General features: G+C 36.2%; 1 protein-coding gene across 2 annotated transcripts in view; it reads left to right on the plus strand.

The window, feature by feature from the left end:
- The window catches only part of UBE2K (ubiquitin conjugating enzyme E2 K), a 42,031-nt gene extending 18,828 nt beyond the window's left edge, over nucleotides 1–23,203 (plus strand). The window contains exons 3-7 of one of the 2 annotated variants that reach the window (XM_074866023.1): nucleotides 5,222–5,280; nucleotides 7,815–7,897; nucleotides 17,432–17,531; nucleotides 21,370–21,498; nucleotides 21,854–23,203. In XM_074866023.1, the coding sequence (XP_074722124.1) occupies nucleotides 5,222–5,280; nucleotides 7,815–7,897; nucleotides 17,432–17,531; nucleotides 21,370–21,498; nucleotides 21,854–21,928 (446 nt within the window). In that variant the 3' untranslated portion in view covers nucleotides 21,929–23,203. Of the gene's footprint in view, nucleotides 1–5,221; nucleotides 5,281–7,814; nucleotides 7,898–16,141; nucleotides 16,197–17,431; nucleotides 17,532–21,369; nucleotides 21,499–21,853 lie in introns of those variants that run through there. The other variant, XM_074866024.1, reaches the window with a different exon arrangement.
- The last annotated feature ends 595 nt before the right edge of the window (nucleotides 23,204–23,798 follow it).

Here is a 23,798-nt window from a genome sequence, read left to right on the forward strand (position 1 = left end):
AAAAATACAAATTTTAAGCTTGAAAAATATTTCAGTTCAAATTGTGTTGTCTGAAGACAGATCTGTTCCACAGTAGGGTAGACTATCCCGTATCAAAGGTTAATTTACAGGTATATAGCTGTGCAGTGTAATTGGTGAAATTCTGACTTTTAGTTGTTTACAGTCTTGACAGTTTAGCCATGAAACATCAAGAAACTGAGCTTCAGAATCTAATGTAACTGTACATGTATCTGTGATCTGATGTGGTGGTCATTCAAAAACATGTTGTGTTTTTCTGTCTCAAGAAGAGGTGCCACTGCAAGTTAAATTTGGGATTAATCTCAGGCATCTGTGGAGCCCAGTACTTAATTTATACTGGAGTGGGGGACTCTGTAGTAGAACTTCATGTCTATAGCTCTCTTCAAAAACAAAAAAGTCATTACGGTGTAATTTATTAAAGGTGGTATCAGTAATTGTGCATCTCTTCAGTCTGGAAAAAGCGAGATAACTTATTACATATAGAAACTTTAACAGCAGCTAATATAGTGTACTTCAGAGATACCAAATTATTCAGTAGTGCTGGTACTTATAAACTTTCTGTTTGCATATAATATATATGGAGCTAGCAGACACATTTTCTATTAAAGTTCCTTGATGATAAGTGGGGATTTTTGTTTTGAAATTTTATTTTAAAAAAAATTTTGGTTACTTTTTAATGAAATTTTATTCAAGTTTTTCCATGCCAGGTATCTACTTTGATTTGAATTTGAACTTCCAGTAAAAAAAAAGTCTCAAGGAATGTTACAGGCAAATAAATTGTTTTGTAGGAAATTAAAACAATTTTCCAAGTTTTCAGTTGCTCTAGTTGCTCCATGCCATAGGAGTGGGACTTGAGTGTTGTCCAGAGACGTGACACATGCCACTTGTCATTATTTTGAGAAAGATATTCTCGTCAAGTGGGGAAAATATATGAAAACTGTTGTGTAGGTATAGGTGTATATGCACTCAAAAGCGTTAGTGGCTACTGATGAAAAATCTGGTGGTTGCATCTTCACTAAGGAGGACATCCATTGTGATTGCTTCTCTGGGCTAGGAGCTGCTGGTGCAGCAGCATTGGACTTGAGAGCAGGGAGAGTTTCCCCAGTGTTGTGGGGAGGGGTGTGTGTGTATGTCCCACTGGGGCCGAGGGCAGATGAAGGATGAGGAAACAGCCTAACAGAGTTTCACATTGGAGAATATTGTACAGGGGCAGAAGGTATCAGAAGCTGAGGAGAAAGGAAATGAGCCTGGAAGGGAGAGAGTAGAAAAGTAGAAGCATCTGTAATGGTAAGGATGCGCCTCCCCCCCCCCCCCCCCCCCCGCCCCGCCCCCGTCCCACCACGAACTTGAGTCCCAGAGTTCTTCTGCTGTCTAGCAAATAATGGTGGTTCCCTCCCTCCTCTCCCTCCCTCTGTCCCTCCCTTCCCTAATGTGTGTATCCTCATCAGCCACTAGTGTTTAGTTGACAGAAGATAATGTCTGGAAAGAAGATAATTTCTTCTGGTTATAACATGTGCCTTTAATTTAAAAGAACTATGCTGTAGACCTAAAATACATAGTCATGCTGGTGACCTATTTGGAAGTGGATCATTCTGTTTAGTGTAATAGTTCTTTTGCAAATACAGCTGATCTTGTAAAACCAGGTCTTATATACAGATGTTAAGACACTGCAAAATTAAGTAACTGGATACTAGGAAACATCTGAGTGGTGGGGGAAGGGTGTTGTTTTGGGGGTTTTTTGGTGTTTGTTGTTTTTCCATTCAAACAGAATTAATCCTCCTCGGGTGAGTTGGTTTGTCACAGCTTGCCATTGTTTTTTCCCTCCAGGTCAGCATTACCTCAGCTTATAAAGTGGACCTTTTTTAGAGAATGCATTGAGAGTTATTTGAAATGAAAGATGTATTCATGTGTCACAAAAGTTAAAAACTGCATAGCAGTTCATGAAGAGGGTAAAAAAAGATTTGAATGCCTGTCTGCAGAACCAGGTTCTGTGTGATGCTGGATAATTCAGCAAGACCAAAATTTCAAAAGCTGAACACTGTGTATTCACCTATTTAGCATAGCGTGCTAATGAAAATCAGCAATATGTGTTTAGTGTGGAATTTGTTGATGTGAAATGCATGCATGCATGTGTACTTCCATACATATGAATACATTTAATGATGAGGATATAGTAAATAGCGCTTTTGGGGGGCTAAAACTATTATGTATTCTGACTATGGCAGGGATCTCATGGAAAAGTAATGTGATTGTATGCTTACTTTAATCTAGAAGGCATATGCACCAAAGAGCGAAATGAAAGTTACCGGCAGCCCAATTTCTGGTGTTCTCTGACACTGGAGTAATTTACTTTGGAACATTAATATTTCTGTAACATAGGCTTATGCATTTATTCCCTTATGTAATTATGAAGGGCTTGCCAGTGTGTGTAGTTTCCATTTTATGACTAGTGCAGTAATGCATGCTGCATAATTACTGACTGATCTCCTGTCATCTGTAGTCTGAACAATGACACAGCAAGAAGTGCTTTATGAAAAGCTAATTAATACAGTAGTTCAGGTCAGACAATTCTGTGATACAGGAGGGAATTCTAGGTCCATTGTGAAGTGAAAGAACAGTAATATTTATTGTTGACCACAGTTGGTGAGGTATCTGAAAACAAACTGCTGCTGCAGAATTCTTTTATAGGTGATGTCAGGACATTGGTTTAAGTGTGACTGAGAGGAAGAATGCCATCTATTGTTGACAAATTTTACAGCTTTTATTTTTCTGTCAGTAGTGTCAACTCATATTGATCAATTACAGAATACTGCAAGACACATCTTCAATTGAAACATGTTTGCATCCCCCATTAAAACATGTATGTTTGGAGAGAGGACCTTTGCAAGTCTAGATTAATGGCTGCTGGGTTTTACTTGATTCAAGAGCTTTTCAAAAATAGGTTGTGTTTGGGGTTTTTTTAAAACCATCTGTAACCATGGTATTAATTTCAAGCCAAGTTCACATGTGAGCCATAGTAACTGCAAAATTTATAATAGAGTATTTCTTCAAGTTAAAACTTGCTCTAACTCTATGGAGAGACATACACTCCCATAGGAGTACAGAAGGAATATTCTGCCATTACTGTTTAATTTCATCTCAAGTATTAAATAGCTGTGAAAAAGCCATACGTATGCATACTCCTTTTAAAAAAAAATCTGCAGAAATATTGGTGTGCAGAAGTTAGTATGTTAGTCACTTGCATTTTAAAGGTGGTATTAAGGAAATTAATATCCAGATTCATTCAGTTAAAATCTTCAAGCCTATATTTTTAATTGTAAACTTCTGTGCACAACAATAATACTGTATAAATAATATTACTAACTCATTAGTCCCTGCAGTTTTAAAATCTTTTGGACTTGTACATTCCAGGTGGAAAAAAAAAATGGTGGCTGAATAGCCTGTTATGCAGAAGGTTGTAATAGTGTGCGTTTTAAAGGCAAGTTTTAATGGTAAACAGAAGAAATGGTAATACCTAAGGAGAGGTTTTAATTACATTACAAAATGGTGTGGCAGTAAAATCATACAGGGACTGATGAATTTTTGCAGTCCAGGAACAGTGTAATTGTTCTGCTTCTTAGGAAATATTGCTGCTGAGTTATGCTTCAATTCAGACAAAAGAAAAAGCAAACTTACTTAATGTCTGTTGTTGATGTATGTGTCTTCAACTATATTTTGCCTGTCCTGTCCTGTAAGCAGACAGGAGATCAATTTAGGTATTATTATAATTTTGGATTTATTGGCCTTTCTTCTATTGTATTTTCTGTAAATCTTCTCAAGTTACTGTAGTATTGAGAAAAACCAGCTGTAGAAAGTAGTGTGAAATGCCAAACTGATACTAACCCATTTCAGGTGTAGTGTATTAGACTGAATTACATTTTGAAAGTGAGGGGTGTTAGTAGCTGCTAACATGCATTTTGGCATAGATTAAAAAGCTGCCATAGACTATAACTGTTCAGAATATTCCTTTGACGTATTGTTCTTGCATGTGAATCTTGCTGCCTATATTAAGACTACTTGAGAGCTGTTTTTGTATAGAGTGATTTGCAACAGAGCAAACAAATCACTCTTGAAATCCCAAAGGAAATAGATTGTGGATACCTCAACTTTAATTCAAGGAGATTTATATACTGTAACAAAGTATATTGAGGGAGGGGAAAGGTTTCTTTTTGAAAGAGCAGTGGTAGGATGAGGAAACAAATTGCAAGTGAGGAGAAATACTTTTGGTTTTTATAAAAACTAAATGTCTACATTGCTGTATATGTTTTGTTATACTCTGTTCTTTTTGTCATTAAACTGCTGCCTGGCCAGTGGTCTTTGGTGGGCAGGCAGAAGTAGTTTGAGGTTGCTACAGAAGACATAAGTATTGATAGTAAACTTGAATGTTAACAAAACTATAGTTGGAATAGACATGGGTAATGATAATGTAACAGGGAGAGAAAAATGAGAAATGTTTAGAAAAGGGCAGTAGAAGGTCATTCTGTCCACCAACCTCATACTATACTGCATTCTGTAATCCTGCAGACTATATTAAATAGTACTAGTGTGTCAAATTGGAATAGAAGTAACTACTTCAAACAGTAATGTAGAACATAGTGGAAGTAACATTGGAGCCTCCTGTTACGTTTTTTTTCCCAGAGCGTGGGAGCTTTTCTTAAATGACTTAGTTGAACGTTCTTCAGTTCCAGAAAGCTTAAAATGAAATACAGTTAATCTCAATTGTGTAATTTGAAAAAAATTTATTGGCATTGGGTATCAGAAAAGAATCAAAATAATGTAGTATCCCATGTTCAGCCTGAACATTCCTGTGGCCTATTGTTTCATCTGTTTGGGGGATATTTGGTTCATATTTTGGTATATTTTACTAAAATAGAGCATGGGAATTGCAGCGTTGAAAATGAGAAACTACAGGAGAATGTACATGTTAAATATACCTACGAAATACAGATTCTTATTTGCATAAGCAAATGACTATTAGGTTGTATTTATATGCATTAATTTATAAAACATAAAATGTAGAAGTATCTTCTAGGTAATACTTCTGAGTAAATTTTAATTACTTGAAAACCTGTCCATTTAGAAACGTAAGCTTTATTGTCATGAAAGACTAAGCTTGAGTAATGTTCTTTTGTTTTAATTTGTATCTTGTTCTTGTCTTTTGCAGGTGGAAGGTATCAACTAGAGATAAAAATTCCAGAAACATATCCATTTAATCCTCCTAAGGTACTGTAAACGCTTTTTTAGATAAAATAATTTAGTTAACAAGTTGCTTTTGAGTATTCTTATTTATTTGTTTGTGTGTGTAGTCTTTTAGTAGTACGCATCTTCCTTTTTTTTTTTTTTCTTCCTCTAAACGGGCATTGGAGCTGCCATCTTTAGGTAGAAATATTGCAGGATGCATAGCTGTATCCAATCAGACATACAATCTGATTATTCCTTAAAGTATAAACGGGCAAATTCTGGGGAGGAGCTTGTGCCTTATTATTGACCCTCATGTAATTTCTTTTTGGCAAGATAAATATAGTTTTCAGATAGCCATACTCTCTCTGTCAAGTAAAAATACATTCACTCTTCCTCCATATTATTGAAGAAATGCTGTAATGTATAATTATTGATTCTCTTAGTTACTTGGGCTCTGTAAGTTAATATTTAGTAGTCTTGGGTCTAACCTACCAAGTTTCTAATAATAATTGAATAGCAAGGTGTACAGTTGTGTGACTTGAAGAACCTATAAATATAATGGTCTTACTGCAACTCTATTGAAGGAATGCATGAAACATGCATATGGATGAGAGACAAGAGAAATGGATGTAGTGAAGTCACTCATACATTTTTTGCAACTTATTACCCTTTCAACTTTACTGTATCTTTCTAGCACTTTGAATTTGTGATTCCACTTCCCTCCTAAATGGATAAATCTGAAGTGTTCTTCCCAGCCATGTGCAGCTGCAACTATATATTCCTGTGCCCTGATTTAGTCCCTTCTTCAGTGGCTTCTGATTGAATCAGCAGCCTCCTGAGTTGTCTGACTCAGCTTCTTGATTGGTTTTCTGTTTGTCTGAAAGATGTCTTTGAACTAAGAATGTGTTCTAGGTCCTGATTATTTTCACTCTGGTATCTAATACTGATAAAGAACTGGGGGAGAGGAAGAAGGGAGAGGTGCCAGTAGCTCATAGCTCTTTGGCTCTTGTCCTTTGAATAACTTCCTTGAGGCTGGAGTGAAAGACACAGAAAGTCCTAATGAAATGTCTGTTGGTTTCAGTTCTTTCATCTGCATGTGTTCTGGTGGGAGCTAAACTAAGAGCTGAAACAGTTCAGAGACACTGAAAGATGGGTCTGTGGACCATGGTTTAATTGCTGCTTTAGAGCTTGGTGGTTTACATTTCCAAAGCTCGCAGACAGCTGTTAGAAGCTCGGTGCACTGTAGCATAGTACTGCTTATTCTGGAGTCTGTAGTGTGGAATTGGAGGCCTTTTTGCTTGTATCTAGCCCTGCCTTTCATGTGAAAGATTTCTTTATCTTGTTCAGCATGTGCTTTGACAGCCATTGTTAGCTGTCATGCACTGTGAGAAATTACCTAGTATTTACATGTTTTTTTACATTTTCAAAGTGATTTAGAGAGTTGAGCTAGTTAACAAGTGGCTCAGCTGACATGAGCTCCTATTTTTTTGTCCTGGAAAGCAGAACTGTTATGGTATTGCCTGTTTATACACCATGATAGTACTGATTTTTGTTATAGCCCTGGATGTACAGTCTTTGCCTGACAAATAATGTGTTCTCTGCACTGATTTGCTTGCAGATCAGGGACAAAAGTTGAAAGATCTGTGCTGTATGTAAAATGTTTGTCAGGCATTTGGGGTGAGGAGGTAGAGATAAGAAACAGACAGGTCAAAGTCACTAAGACAGTTAAAGTGCAACCTAAAATAAAGGGTTTGAAGAAAATGAAGGAGAAATTTCTAAAGGCGAGTATATATTCCTTTCAGAGGACAACTTTGGGTTCTAAGACTTTTAAAAGAAAATGCTGCTTTTAACTTTGTCAGTGTCTTAAAAAACCCAAACAAATTATTTTATTCATGCTTTGTGAGCAAGAATGCATTTTAGTGTAAAAATATGGATATGATCAATGAATGAATGCTGGGACTAAATCCTTTCAACAGCAAAGACAAATAATTGTAACCTAGTTAGGTTTTGGTTTGTTGAAGAGCTTTCTGCATATGGGTAATGAGACTGGATGGTTGTAGAAGTAGTAGCATCCATCAGGGAAATTTTTATAACGCTTCTGTACCTACGAACAGTTTAGCTGAACAGCGAGATCCAGTGCCTATGTTAAGAGTTCAGGGACTTGTTTCACTTTATTAAAAGTGGATTCACTAGCATTTACAGTGCTGGTAGCTTTAAGTCAGTATTTGACCATCTGCTTGTGTTGAAACATTGGTACTGCTGAAGTATATTTCTAAATGTTATATGAGGATGTGCATACATGACAGTGTATAGGAAAGTGGTTAGGGATGAGTTTGCTGTCCTCAAACAGGCAGTAGTCTGGTTTTTGAGTAAAGCAAGGCTTTGTCTAACAAATGACCTTGCAGACTTGAAGCCTCCTGAAATAAGTGGTATGGGATGTCATGGTTCTGGTTTTTAGCTTGATATTTCCTAAATTAATATTTTCTTTGTAATATTATTAGAAATGGTGCATTTAAAATGTTTATTTAATATACTGCATTTAATAACCATTTTTGTTTTTTAAAATTGTCTTCTAGGTGCGGTTTATCACCAAAATATGGCATCCTAATATTAGCTCAGTCACTGGGGCCATTTGTTTGGATATTCTGAAAGACCAATGGTAAGATTCCATATGGATTTACATATGTAAAATCAAATATACCAGTGTCCTGGATAGGAGATAACAGCTCATGTTGCGTTTCACTTTGCATTTGTAATTTGAGATGTCCTTAAAGCTTACAATATTTTAGTGTAGTACTTCAACTTGATACATATGCAATGATTGGTTGGTAATTTTGGAAAGTACTAAGTAGATATTATAAGCATAGAGAGCTTTTCCAAAAATTTTTACACTAGGGTTAGGGTAAACATTTCATTGTTGATGTTTTGGGTGTTTTTGTAGGAGTTAATTTTTTTATTACTACTTTTCCATTAACAAATGCTATCTATTGCCTCCTAAATTATGTCCTTTCAGCCTCATGAGGTGTAAGCAGAAGAAGAATGAAGTGCTTATCTTCATTCTGATTCTTGACTTCTACTTGCAAATAAAAATTAGTTCTGATAGAGCTAAAACAATGTATGAAGTGAGTCTGGGAATATAAATAGGTCAGCAATAGGAAAGGAAGAAGAGACTGGCTGTGCTAATTCTGTGTCTCATTTAACACTGATAATATTTATGATTTGCACCTCTGTAAACAGTTTACCTTTTCTTTGCTGACTTTTGATTACTTAATGTTACTGAAAAAGTTTTAATAGCCAAAATCTGTGGAATAGACCTGTAAGTGTCCAGACTGTAACAACTGAACTCATTGTTCATTTGTTTTTCCCAAGTGATACATTTCATGTGGTTTGAAGATTGTATGCGCCAATTGTATGATAGATATGGTATCTAACATGAATGGAATTCATCTTTGTTATTTTCCTCCACGTGTGCCCCAGAAGAATAGGACTGTAATTCTCCAGCAGATAGTACCAATATCTAATCCATACAAGCTTCAAACACTTGTAAATTCAACATCAAGACTGTTGGTCAAGCACACATCAGTTGGGTTGGAAAGAGAAACTCTAGAACGGAAAGCTTGAGTTGAGGTCTTGGCAGGTGACACATCCAGTGTCTTATTCATTGAGTACAGAATGAGAAAATTATGCAAATCATGTGGCACAGGTAAATTAATAAAATGAAATAATAATAGTCATAATAATCATAAGCTGTTGTCTTTTTCATTTCTGGAACTGCATATTTTTTTCTTACTGTCTTGGAGCCACTTTCAGGCAGTGGATTCTTTCAACATACATGCCATGGTACATGGTGTAATTTTTCTATCAGTAAAGCCAGTGCACTTTTGTGCTTTCATCTAGTTATTCATACCACCCTACAATTATACTGGAGATTAATGACTCGTAACTGTTCAAATACAGTTTCCTGAGAGATCATACTCTAAACCAGATTAGTGAATGAGCATGAGGTTGGATGGTTGGTTTGTGTGTTGGGATTTTTTAAAAATTTTTGGTTGTTTGGGTTGTTTGGGAGTTTTTTGCAAAACAAATTTTGAAGGGTGTTTTTAACAGGGATCACTTCACTGATTTGAACTAGAGCACATAAACCTGCTCTCCGAGCTTAGGCTTGTTTCACTCGGGACAAGGTTTAATTAGTGAGGATATGGGAGGGCAAAAATTCTTTATTTTTAGCAGGAAAGGTGCTAAACTGGATCCCAGCATCATAAACACTCTCCTGGAAAGAATTTATCTAAAGTTTTTAAGCTCAGGGTTTGTTTTTTTCTTCCAACTTTTTGTACCCCTTTCTGCACTGTCTACTTGCTTTACTCATAGTATCAAGGTCTGGGACTTTTAACAAGTATCTTTAAGGCTAATCTTTACATACTGAAGCCCCTAAACATCATGTTTCTCAGAAATGACACTTACCTAACATTTTCCCCTAGAAATTTTGAGGAAAAACAGTCCCTAGCAGAAGTCGTGCATATTTATCACACTTTGTATTAAAACCAAAGGAATTTAACAGCTTTTTAAAAATATTTTCTTGTTATCTTCATGTTACTTTAATATATTCCCTAATTAGTGTTTTCTGTGGAGAAGGATGGATGATCTTGCTTCTGTAGCAGTGGACTAGGATTCAAGAGACCACATTTTGGTTTCTAGCTCTGGAACAGGTCTTCTGTTGTCTTTCAGCATTGCCAAACATTGTGACTTGAAACAATCTCACAAAATTCAGTCAAAACTGTGGCTTTAAGAGTGAAGCAGTTCATAGCTTTGAGATTAAAGTTTCTGGCCTCTCCAGTGAATTAGCTGATCAAGCTAAAAAATATAAAATACCAAAAGGCAACAAAGACCTAAATAAATCATGAGCTTCAACTTTTATTTTCCTTTTTTTTTTTTAATTTTAGTCAAAACCATTGAGATCTGGAAGAGAAGAATGGGAGATATTTGACTTGTGTTCATGTAATCTTTGAAAGTTAGGTTTTGCACAGATAACTTAATCTGTGTCTCAGTTCTGCCTGTCAAAAAAACCCAAAACATTAATACCTTCCTTCACCAAGATGTATACAAAATAGGAGTATTGGAACAAGAACTTGCCTTCTGTGTGTTTACACTGGCTGGCACAGGGAACACCAATATTATGCCACTTACACTGTTAAACTCTTCCTTTGAAACACCGTCTTCATTTGGAAGCACTAAGGAAAGAATTTCACAAAACTTGGTGTTGGCAGGGGGAGACATCCTATATACTGTAATCCCTCTTCAAATTATTCTTGATGTTGTGATCCCTTCATTTTCTAGTGGAGCTCTTTAAGTTTTGTTTGTTTTTTAAATCACAGAATGGTAAATGAAAATCACTTGAGTATTGCTGAAATGCTTGTCAAAGCCTTTGGTCCTTTGGAGAAAAGGAAATTGTTGTGGCTACCTCCATACTGACTTGTTTGAAGGATTCCAGTGTTGTGATAAGACGTTTTTTTGAGTAGCTTTCTAAAACTTTTTAAGCCATATGAATGGTTAATACTGTTTAAATGAGTTGTTTATTGTTCTTCAGTATATGCTGTTCTAGCTGTTTAAGCAGAGAAATGCCCACATCACCATGTGTAAGTTTTCTGCATGTGTAGGTTGAACAATGGTTTGAATAAAATGTTAGCTTCATTAGAAAGCAAACAAACAAAAAAACCCCAAGCAACACCCCCCCACCCCCACCCCCCCCCCCCTTGATAATTTAGTATTTAATGGATTTCACCAGGTATTCAAAGGTAAATGGGACAAATGCAATTCTGAAATATTCTAAAGGCTGTGTTCGAGAAAATATATTTAGTTCCACAGTCTCTCTTGTCAAATCTTTTAGTAACAAGCTCTGTTTCTGAAGTGCCACTTCATTGACTTGTAATGTTCTTAACTGAATAATGCTGCTCTTGTTGCTGTGTTTAAATGTAAGTCTCAAATTCCAATGCATATCTGTTTTTCAGTGAGGTCAGTGGGAGTTGAAGCTTTGCCAGAATTTGGGCCTATGGGACTTAGTAGGGTTTCTTAAAGAGTTAATAAACTGATAAAATACTCATTTATATATGGTGAATGCAAATATAAAGAATTTAATGTGTTTGTATAGTTTAAAAAAAGTCTCTTCCCTACTCTCCCATCCCACGATAATGATTTTCTATTCTAATAAGCGTGTTGAGATGTTGTTCTGCATATTGGCAGGGGGTTTTATCAGTTTGCAAAGTAATGTCTTCAAATGATTTTTTAATGTGTTTAATGAAATTCTTTTTCCACAGTGTATGTTTGATGCTGAAATTCTTTGCAGCTGTGGATTTTCATCATGTTTAGATTTGTAAATACCTGTTATGCCAGTTTGTTTGCAGAACAGCTACTGTTTGCTGGTAGAATTAGAATAGGGATATGATTTTGTAGAGGTAATACTGTTTATGCTGATCTGATCTGACTTTTGTTATGTGGTTTCACTTACTGTAGCCTATATTTATCTTCCAGGCTAGTATTCTGTCTCAAAATTTTATTCTTAAACATAAAATGTATCTAATACTTTTCATTGAAACCTGAGAACTAAGTTACTTGAAAGCTGTTCTGCATAAATCCCTTGAGCAGTGATTATCAAACAAATGTGTTGTGGCTGTGTGTATGGCTACAAAAAACTCTTGGCTGTTGTGGTTTTGACAGTCAAAATAAAAATGAATAATAGTATTTTTTTCATAGTGGCTGTACTGGAGGATTCATGCTTCTTACTTGAGATGCAGAAATCATTATTATAAGAGATGATACCATTTTAATAGATACATAAGCAAAAGTCAGCTTGTAGTAATCATCTTCTTGGGCATCTAAAACTGCTGGGTGTTGGAGGAGCACTGAGCCTCTTCAAAGCACTGAGAAAAATGCAGAGAATATTAACATTGTTTGAGGGAACTCTTCAGCAAGCAGGCTGTCTTTCTCCCCCTGCACTATGTCAAAGCTATTCTATTATTCTCTTTTTTTTTTTTCCCCCCTAATGGGTGCCCAGTCTTGTATTTCTCCTGTAAATAGTGACTATACCACAGGCTTCCACTCAAAGGCCTTATTCATTTCTTCCCTCCTTCCAGATTCCATAAGCCCTTGGTACAAGTTCCCATAGCTTTTTTCTTGGATTAACAAGCTGTTATTTCACAAATGGAATAAATATTGCAGATTATTTTAAAAAATAAAAATAAAATTAAAAAATTGTTCCCAGTAGCCATGTTTGGTTGACAGAGTGGAGCAGCAATCTGCTGGCTGCAGCTGTTGCAGTTGTTCTGCTTGGTTACCTCTCAGAGTAACTAGAGATTGTTTTCAGAGAGGAATGCACAGAACATAAGTAAAAACTTCCTAAATGGAAAATTACTTAGCCTTTAAAAATGAAGAAGAAAAAGAAAAACTGGCAGTGTTTTATAATCCTCTTAGGACTCTTTCAGCTCATCAAAAGGTAAGAGATTTCTTACCTCAGGCATGGTGGGCACAGCTAGCTTGCTGTGCTTTTTAATATTGTCACTATATTCACCCAAACTAGGGGTTTGGAATTGCTCCAAGATATTATCTGAAAAAAAAGAAAAAAGTGTAAGTGAATAAAATATATATCAGCTTTCTTTGTTCTGATTCACTCCAGGTTTCCCTTGCTGTTTAACAGATGCAATGCCAATAGAAAGCCTGATTTTTTTGGTTAGAATGTCCAGAGTGAGAGCTTTTAGTTTGAAGTTCTCAGAGGGACAGTGCACCCTGTAGTGAGCGCTCTGCAGCTCACTGGTAGGTGTCACTGGCCTTTTCTCCCATTTTGTAGATGTCAAACTTGCAAGCCTGCATAGTGGCTGAGCAGCATTTTGGGATGGGGGTGGGAGTCAAGAGTTTATTTTAACTTCAGGAGAAAAGAAGAGCCAGTAATGCCATGTGCAAGGCGAATAGGATGCTGGGATGTAGGAAGTTTTACCTGCAGAACTCATGATATAAGCTGCCTGCTTTTTATTTATGACTGGTCAGGCTTCCATTGGAGTAGGGTACCCACTTTTAGCGTTGTATTCCAAGAAACATGGGACCCATAGGAAAAATGCAGAGTGAGTAACAAGAATGATTGTCTAAACAGATGCGACCTACAATGAAAGATTGGAAAGCCATTTTAGCATGCAGAATATCAAGCACGGTGAAGCATTCAGATAGATTTGCTAAGAAACTTGTGAGGCTTCAGTTAAGCACAGATTAGACAGAAGTCTGTCAAGAGTGATACAAAACCTTGCCTTTGGCAAAGAGGAGAGAAAAAACCTAAAACCCAAGCATGCAGATAGTTCAAGTTACCAAAGGGAATTGCTTGAACTCCGTGAGATGATGTGCATAAATCCACACCTAGAAATAAACTTCAACTGTAAGAAGAGTTGGAAATATTTTTTTCAGGATTCTATTCTGGAAAAAGAAACCCTTGAGGAACACTAGAAGATGCAGAAGACATGTATCTTCCCACTGGAAGTTCACTTTAAGGAAAATACAACTATTTTTGCAGCACATTCTTCTCTAGCTTGTGGGGATGTTGAGGGGGGAGGGGGTGTTGGGTTTTTTAGTTTTGTGCTGCTATCAGCAAAATAGCAGATCTGATGATAATTGTTTTTGCTCTTTGCTGATGAGGAACAACAGGTCCTGCCTTACTAGTGTCTGTAAATGTAGTTCTGGGCAGTCATCTCCACTTTATTCTCTCAAAAGAAGGTAATGAGAAGGAAGAAGAGCTTTTTAAGGTACTGGGGAAATGAGAATCTATTTTTAGTTGTCCCTTCAGTTTCTTCTGGGAATCTTAATTTATTTCTGAAAAATTAAAACTAAGCTACATAGAAAATAACAAGACTTCTTTTACTTTCTTTGAACAAGAAAGCTAATTGGCATCCTAAAGGTAGATGTTACATGAGTATACCATAGTTACATGAAATATGTCAGATTTTCTTTACCATTAATCACAAACTTTAGTTACCTGTTTTAATACAAACAGCAGCTGAAGCTGTAACAGGTTATCTTTTATGATTTAAGGATATTTCCTCAAACATTTGTGTCCAGTGAAGATTTTGTTTTATTATGCATGAGATGTGAAAGCCATTTTGAGATATGAGACTTGAAAATAAGTTGTAAACTACATTTTAAAATCTTTTCACATATGTAGCTAAACTAGTCTTGTCTATAAACTTATTATTTTAGAGTTTGAGTTCTTGGAGCATATAGCCATCTGTATATCCAAATGGATGAGGTGTTTATTTTTATTACTCATTTTGAAACTGGAATGTCAGAACAGAAGTTCAAGTCCCAGTATGCTTTATATAAAAATCTACAAACATAACAGATGAACAGGGACCGAAAGGACCTAGCACTCTTGAAAGCCAGAAATGGCTGCAGCCAGCACAGAACTTGTGTTCTAGGTGTCCATGGCACCTTTGGTCTTTAGTAATGCCCCCTGCTCCCCAAGGTGTATTTTCCACTCCTAGAAGTGTAAATGGAAGTAAATTGCATGTAAAAGTAGCACAAGTGGCTGCGACCCCTTGCATCTTCTCTGCCTTAAATAATGGCAATATTTTCAGATGTCTCTAAAGTAGAAGGATTTCTGTAAAGGAGAGTGCAGAACAGCTTTTATTTCATGAAAGTAACTACAGTATGAGTTACAGTTGATAGATATTTCATGTTTAGTCTATCTTTAAAACTACCCTAAATAGCATAATAAAATTTCTTAACTGGGAAAAAAGACATCAGATTTTATAGTGTATGAGGTAGATGTGGTAGTTCCTGAAAGACTTAGCATTATGTGACACCTGAATGCCGGAATAGTAAACACGTTGCATGACATTCATTTAATACTAGCAGATCCCACTGTGAATTATGTCATCAATGCGTACATTAAATAGATTAATTTCAAGACAGTATAAACTAGTAGAGATAGCAAATAACAGGAAATTAGAAGAATAAAGTAGCATAGGTACATTAAAGCAAAAATATTTCTATGTTCTTTCACTGTGGTTTTTGTGTGTGTGATTTAGGTGTGGAAAAACGAGATGCTTTGTGCTCTTGAGTTTAACCATGTTAGGCTCTCATTGCGCAATTGAGGATATGTTTCAGTATCTAAGTGTTCTTTATCTGATTAAATATAATCTTACTAGTTAATCCCCTAGCTTTGTAATTTAAAGAAACATTTTTTGTCTTGAAGCATTCAGTTTGGAACCTGAAATACTTAAATTTAATTGAAAGAGTCTGAAATTCTGAAAAAGAAATGTTTAGTTACTAAGGAATAGGTTTGGAAAAGGAGAATTATATGTTGTGAAGGTTTTGTGGTTTGTTAGAATTCGGATCTAAAAGCATGAGGGTTTTTTGTAGATTTAAGTTTGCAAAGTTCAGCTTGAGGGACTTCAAGCTGATGTGGCAGTTGGAGTGAGACAATATGTGCTAATTAAAATCTCTGTCACTTTGGATGTTTCTCACTTGTGTTTTGATGTAGAACACTGCACTGTGAAAGCTCAGTGATGATGTATCAAGCTAAAAAAAAGTAAGTTTCTAGGAAAAATCTTCTAGAATTAGAAACAATTAGGGAAGAATGCCATACTTGAATGGTTAGTGACATAGCAGGAAAGCTGTAAATGTGAGCATCTAGGAATATAATACTTGGGCATCAGAAATGTACCTCCAACGTTTTACTAGGATCTATTCTCTGTTCATCGGTATACTCTCTGCTAGAATACCTCAATACTGTGCCTAGGTACTGGAAAACACATAAATTTCTGAAATCTGAGACTGGAAATAAACTTGCAAACTGTTTCCTTTGTATCTGGACCATCAGGTCAAACTCTTACCCCACCCACTCTAACAGACTCTCTGTATTTACTTTCAGTCTTCTGAAAAGAAGAAACGATTTTCTGTTGATTGAAAATTGGAACAGTTTGCCTGTAAGAAACTGGATGCCTGTGTTTCACAACTTTCCTCTGACATTTCATGTGCCGTAACCATTTTGCTTAAATCTAAGATGTTACATTTTCCCCACTTACCTTTCTACTAGTACTTAAGCAGAGTAAGCAGTTTTGTGTATTGGCTTGAATATCTGTCTGTGCCTTTGCCAGAACAATTAAGAGTCTACTTAACTCTTCAAATCAGCTGAAATACTGAACTTTCACAGATTCTGTGGGGTCCTTATTTGGTTTCCAGTGTGTGCCAGCTGAAATGGTAGATCAGAGATGGCATTCATGATCAAAATCTAATTAAACTGTATATTTAAAATGTTACAACTTTCCAGATTTAGTGTACAACAATTTCATACTTTTACTTTTCTGAGTGTTTATTGACTTTTATGAACATACTTGTCTTTCCCTTACTAAATCATAGAAGTCTCTTATTCTAAATATACTTTGAGATCAAGGTAGACGATGAGAACGTAGAACTTAGAAGTTCCGACTGTAGAACTATGCGACCTTCAACAGGGTTCTTTCACAGGGGCAAAAGAGTGACTTTACAGCACCATCATGACTACAGAATGTTTTCCTGCTTCCAACAGTCATGTTATATGTTGAAATGAGAAGAAGCTGAGATATTTCCAACGGCACATTCTGTAATAGCCAAACCTTTTTATTATTACAGTCATAATTCACTGTAAATTGTTACATTTTATTGAAAAATGTAATATTAAAACTGATACAATGCAAAACCTAAGGTATAAAATTCCATATCTGTCACAAGTATTTAAAACACAGGTCACTATTTCTGTACATGCTGTTTCGCTCTGAAGAGTGCCAGCAGAGGGAGCACACGTGGGCTACCAGTTCAGTACCTAGAGCTTACACAAGGTGCTGTTAATGGTAGTAAGGAAGGACTACACAAACTTCAAACTGGCTTTTTTCCCAGATTAAATGAGTTCTGTTAAGTGGGCATGGTTAAATGTGTAGGTCAAGGACTGTATTTTCCAAAAGCTTAAGAAAGCATTGTTAATAAGAAAGTCCACATTTAAAACCCTACTTAAATACATATATTGAATGGTGTTCTAATACCTATAAGCTACAGCAGTTTAAAATAATGATTCTTAGGCTTACAATGTGTACATGTACTCATATCTTCTATGATACTAGTACAGCAGCAAAGGTGAGTACAGGCGTGGGATTTGGTAAAGTCATGTTCAAATTTTTAATTTTAGGGCAGCAGCAATGACTCTAAGAACAGTGTTGTTATCGCTGCAAGCATTGTTGGCAGCTGCAGAACCAGATGATCCACAAGATGCAGTAGTGGCAAACCAGGTAAGATACTTGGTTGACTGTGAATTTGTAACACTTAAATAAGCTTTGCTAACTCAGATTAGGCCCTAAACCTTGGAGGAGATAAAAGATTTTAAAGAATTTATTGGAAAATTGCCTTACAGTAACTGAGTTACTACAGTGTTCTGTGCTCTTTACTCTTTGGATTCCAGAGTAAATAGCAGTTATTCTACAGTGTTGGGAGGTTTATTTTGTTAGTTTGATTCCTTATTTAGCTTGTCAGAAGTGTCAGGAGACAGCAGCATAGTAAAATGAATTCCAGTATAACTTGCCTTTTAAAATATAAGGTTTCTAGTATAAGAAAAACAATGTTGTATTAGTTTAAAATGAGTTTTAACTTGATGGTGTTCATTGGGTTTAGCTTGGTACGTAGCTTCTCTTCCAGATTAATACAAATATTATTGAGCATTGTATTTGCTTAAATGTCATAATTTTATGAATTGTGATTTTAGAATAATTACTGTTCCATTTAATCCTGAGGAGCAATTTATCTGAATGAAGCATCCTGTGTATTTTACCTTTGCAAGTACTTGGGATAACTATTTTAGTCACAGGTTGAATTGGTATCAGTAGAATTGTATAATCAACAGGGTTTGTTACTTTTCAGACAGTAGCAATAACTTATAAAAAGTAACTTTATAAAAAATAAAATGTCAATTGGATCTTATGCCGTACCAGGACTGACATGGTTCAATTTAAAGTGTTGATGAAAGATAGGAACAGTCATTCCATAACTTAATAGTCTGACAACTTTCAACAAAGTCCCAGGTATGTGTGTGTTGTTTTTCCTTTTTATTCTGGAGAGAGAGAAGGCCTGGCTTCCCCACTGACTGATAATAAGGGTGTATTTCAGTAACAAAAGAACAAAGCAAGTAGAAGGTTCTTTCAGTGTCAGTCTCATCTATATGTCCTGTAAGTCAGGACCCTCCAGGATAGGGTGACAAATTTTTAGCCTTCCCTCTAAAAATTTGCTTAGGATGAGAGATCCGCAGTTTATCAAACCTGTCAGGATTTGGAGAGAAACATGGAGATCAGAGGTAGCCAGTTGCACCACTGGGTGGGGGAGAGCTGTTTGCTACTACTACTGTACTCAGTAGTAAATACAAAAGGCTTGCTTGCTTGTGGGATTCTGCAGTACTTTCACAGAATCACAGAATTGTCTAGGCTGGAAAAGACCTTGAAGATCATCTAGTCCAACCATTAACCTAACACTGACAGTTCCCAACTACACCATACCCCTCAGCGCTATGTCAGCCCGACTCTTAAACACCTCCAGGGATGGGGACTTCACCACCTCCCTGGGCAGCCCATTCCAACGCCTAACAACCTGTTCTGTAAAGAAATGCTTTACTTTAAGGCTGCTGTGAACAAATGTGCCTGAACGGTTCTGTCAGACTGAATTGCTCTACAGAGGGAGAGTTGTTGCAAAGGCCAGCAAGGTCACCAGGTGTGTCCCTGCACTGGTCTGTCTTGCTGGATGCATGCCCTTGCTGTCTCACTCTCTCTTCATTAAACAAAACCACTTTTTCCTTTTTTACAAAGAACAAGCATAGAGTTTCCCATTCTGGCCCCGATGGTAGAATTTTTTGTGGGAATCATAACAGTCTTGTAGAAACACTTGAGCTGGAAAGGGTTTTTTCTCAGGCAAAAAACTTCATGAAAGCTTCCCAGATTTTGAAGAGCAATGTTCCAGGCTGCCTCTCAGGTGCTTGTGGGGATGTGTCCAGTGGGGCTGTGGCATGGGTGATGCAGGGAGCATTCAGTTTCTCCTGTTCCCTGCAAAAACCTGCATGAAAACTGTACTGGGATTTGGGCTTGAGTTAGAAGCATGTGTATGTAAGTAAAAGTTATTACCACCACATCTCTCAAAAACATTATAAATACCCAGTTCCTTCAAATAAAACACATTTATTTGGTGGTGGGATCTTTTTTTAGTTTGTTTGGGTGTTGTTTCTTTTCCAAAAAAAAACTCACAAGGAATTAGTTACCCTCCGCACTCATTTTTCATTATGTTAATTTACTAGACTATGTGTTAGACTACTAAGCTGTCCAGGTAAGTGGCAGTGTCCTACAAGCTCTTGAGCTGAATCCCTGTGAGAACACAGGGTGAACTCCTGTTTGAATAATGGCAGTATTTTCAGACACCAGCTGTCTGGTGTCAAAACTACTTCAACTAGTTGCTGGTTTTTTTAAGTACAGCAACATTAACTGCTTGAGATTCCTGATATAGAGACATCAGTAAAAGGTGCCTTCAGGCTTTTCTCAATTCAGTGAGAAGCTAGATTATTTACAGATACCTAAGTAAGGGAATTTTATTTATAGATCACTGAAAGCTAGTTCTGAATTAAATGCAGTTCTGGCTAATCCTTTGCACTTAAGTTTAGGTGCTTTGTAGGCTTGGCAGTGTTCTCAAATATTTTTAAAAATTATTAGGGAAAGACCTCTTAAGAGCAGAAGACCATAGTACTTTGGGGTGCTACTGATGCTTAACTTAATCCTTTCTCTTTTCTAGTCATTACAACCAAAGAAATTTATTACAGACCACTGTATTTATAACACAGTGAGTTATTTCCAACAATAGATTGTCTCCCATGTCTATTTTAATGCCATTAATAATCAGATAGTAAATACACAAATTGCTTCATGTGGAGCAGAATTAGTGGGAGGTGTACAAAGCACACAATGCAGTGTAGTTGGTGGGTGTTGCTGTTGGAGAGGTAAAATGAAACGTACAGAAGTAAAAAAGTATTGTATTAACTTTGACAGTGCTTTATAGATTTAATTATTGTTTTCATGTATGAATAAAATGAAAATCAGCAGTGTTTCTGTCCTTAAAACGAATCTAAATATTCAAATAATGTGTTTCCCAATATCTTATTTAGTGCTAAAATTTACTATATATCTGAAGGTGGGAATACCTACTTTTTTTCAAAGTGTAATAATTAAGGGAAAGAGTGGTTGTTTTTTTTTTTTCAAATGCAAAACACTTAAACTTGATATTACATAGAAAAGTTGCCAAAATAGGAAACCCATCGTGCTTTTCTGAGTACGATATATGACAGATGACCCAATTTCTTGGCTTTTGAGTTCTTGGTGCAGGCTGAAAACTCTCTAAGGTCCATTCTGTTGTTTATTAGAAAACTCATTAGTGATGAGATTGGTGCAAAATAGTATTTACATACCCTGCATGATTTTGGTTTTTTCCTGGTAAATAATAGCTTTCATGAAAACAGTTGTAGCTTCCTAGCTTTTTGCTGCATATGCTCACTCATTTTTTCAGCCCTTCTTTTGTCACATACACTATCAATATCCTTATTCTCAGGAGGAAGCCTGGTAGTAAAATGTCAGCCCTGACTGAAAAACTGCAGACCTAGTTGCAGTGTATAAAATGAGGCATATTTTTAAGTGATTAGAGAAATACATTGGAGTAGTATGCAGTATGTGCATTCAGGAGATATTAACATAGGGATAATTTGTGCTCTGCCACACTGAACATAAATTTTCAGTAGCTGTGCTAAATATAGCTCCTTTACTTTTTATCAGTGCCGTTGAGAGCAGTACCTGATTGTATACATAGAATACCTACAGTGTGTAATATAAAGGCAAATGCATTAAATCAAATGCTTGCATAGGTTTACTCTGTGTGTAATCCTCACTTCCAAATTTCACTTCAAAAATAGCAGTGTGATCAGTTTGAAACACTGTTGAAGATATTGTAGAAAGAATGATGGATTGGAATCTGCCATATCATCTTGCTTTTGGGTTGGATTGCTGAGTTGATTTAACTTTCCCCCTTCTCCCCCCTCTCTCTTTTGTGTAGTACAAACAAAATCCAGAAATGTTTAAACAGACAGCTCGACTTTGGGCACATGTGTATGCTGGAGCACCAGTTTCTAGTCCAGAATACACCAAAAAAATAGAAAACCTTTGTGCTATGGGCTTTGATAGGGTAAGTATATATAACTTAAATGTTTTTCAGTAGGGGCAGGGCAAGTATATGTGTATGAATACAGGGAGTCATTGGTATACTAAAGTAGACTTGCTACTTCCATGACTTCTTGTAGGTCTAATCGTTCTGCTTTGCTAATTATTTTTGAGAACCAGAGTTTTAGAATACTACGTTACTAGTAAATCTTGTGAGCTACCCCTGCTTTTATTGAAACAATTTTTCTATAAATTATCAGTTAGGATTTAACAAATGGTGAACTAATGTGTTCTGATTAATCTGTGAACTTTTCACTCTGTTTCTCAGAGCTGCAGACTCACACACTGAAAATATGATTGCTTTTGTTTTCTCATTGCAGAATGCAGTAATAGTGGCCTTGTCTTCAAAATCATGGGATGTAGAGACTGCAACAGAATTACTCCTGAGTAACTGAGCCATGTAGAGAGAGCTGCTTCAGTAGTCCAGCTTGCCCCTTCTGGAGGAGCATCACCATCTGTTATTTTTAGGATTCTATATAGATTCTCTTTTAAAACTGGCACTCTTGCCTGATGATGCTATCTAGGCACTATTGGAGACTGAAAAAAAACGCTCTGTAAATAAAGCTAATTAAACGTCTGTGTAAATTTAAAAAGGGGAAATACTTTAATTTTTTTTCTTACTAAATATTGTAAAAATTCTTTGAGCTCAGCTAAAATAATGGGGGAAAAACATGCCTACTTTAGTGTTTAGCAGTGTGACGAAGACTAGCAGGAACTTGCTTCAGGATTTTGATTTAGTATTTCAGAAAGCAACATTTTTGAGTGTTAGTCATCAAAATTGTTGGTGCCACTCATTACAGCTATCTTACTGTTTTTAACATGGATCCTATGTGCCTGTGGATTGACCTATATTTGCATGCTTGTACTTAATAGACATATTAGGTAGGGTCGCTGAAGAGAGCACCATTGAAATACTCAAGTGTTCTTGTAACTTTTTTTCCTGAAAGACTTTCAAGAGTTATCCAAAGTTCCAAATGGTGACCTATTCAGAATCGTTTTCTTTTTAACTTATTAATTGGGAAACCTGATTCTCTTCTCCCTTACATCATACAGCTAAAAATCCTCACTAGATTATGTTTCATCATCTGTGGGTATTATGTGTGCCATTTACAGTAGTCTAGGCTCCCCTTTAAAAAACATATTTTGAAATATCAATAATGATTTTCATCCATCATATTTTCTCGTAAGGAGTATGCCTTGATATAGCACAAAAAGATGGAGCTGGTTTTCTTTCCTTTTTGTTTTGTCTTAAACAGATGTAAAATGTTCTTCAGTACATTCTGGATAATACGATTTCACTGGGTTTGAAGGAGGAAAAAGCTGATTCTCTAGTGTACTGAGAATTAAAAAGATTTTTCTTTGAGTACTTGATATGATGCAATCAGCTGGTTTTTGCAGCGGTTTTCTAGCTTTATTTTGGGCTTCAATTTAAGGATTGCTTACCAGGTACTTTAAAATTCATCCTTGCTTGCATTTTTCTCTAGTTGACACATGGAGGCTGTGTTGGTGTTTTTACTGTACATACTTCAAATGCACATAGAAGTAGAAGTGTGTTCTCAATTTAGCTTTCTTTTGGATTGATGTTTCTGATAAATGAGAACTGAAATCTTATCTTGGCTTGTACATACAGTCAGTCTTTTTATTCGTATTAAAATGACATTTCATCCTGAGTGCAAAAGCTTGAAAATTATTAGTTTTGCAACTTCAAACACTAGTACATCTATTTAAAGAGAGTTGTAATGTCTTTGTGAATATGATGCTAACTTTTGAGAATATATCTGACAAGCTCAGAGAAATCCTGAGACTAGAGAGTGGGGATTGTGGATAATGGAGTACTGTATAAGTCATCTTTTCCATGACTGTTTTTTTCCTAAACTGTGGATTAATGGGGTGGGGAAATATATGTCTGTTTGGGGTTTTTCTGGAGCTGTGAAGTACAAGTTGATATAGTTTCACACTTCATAGACAGTCTGTTTATAAATCATACTAGAGGAAATCAGGAACATTATTGTATCTGTTAAATATCTGGAGTGTAGTGGTAGGGGAACAGAACCAGAAAATAGAGCTCTAGAGACATAGCTAGTTCAGGGATGTTCCCTATACTACTCTGTGTGATGTGCCCAAACTTAAAATATTTCAGGGCACAGACAGGGAATACTTTGAACTCATATCAGTGCAATACTAAATGCATTTGCTTAGTCTTTATACGTACTGCTTTTTAAGGTGTAGTCAGTGATCAATTTTCTTGAGTTAGTGTAAATCATT

Source organism: Strix uralensis, chromosome 4 (genome assembly GCF_047716275.1).
Source record: "Strix uralensis isolate ZFMK-TIS-50842 chromosome 4, bStrUra1, whole genome shotgun sequence".
Taxonomy (NCBI): Eukaryota; Metazoa; Chordata; class Aves; order Strigiformes; family Strigidae; genus Strix; species Strix uralensis.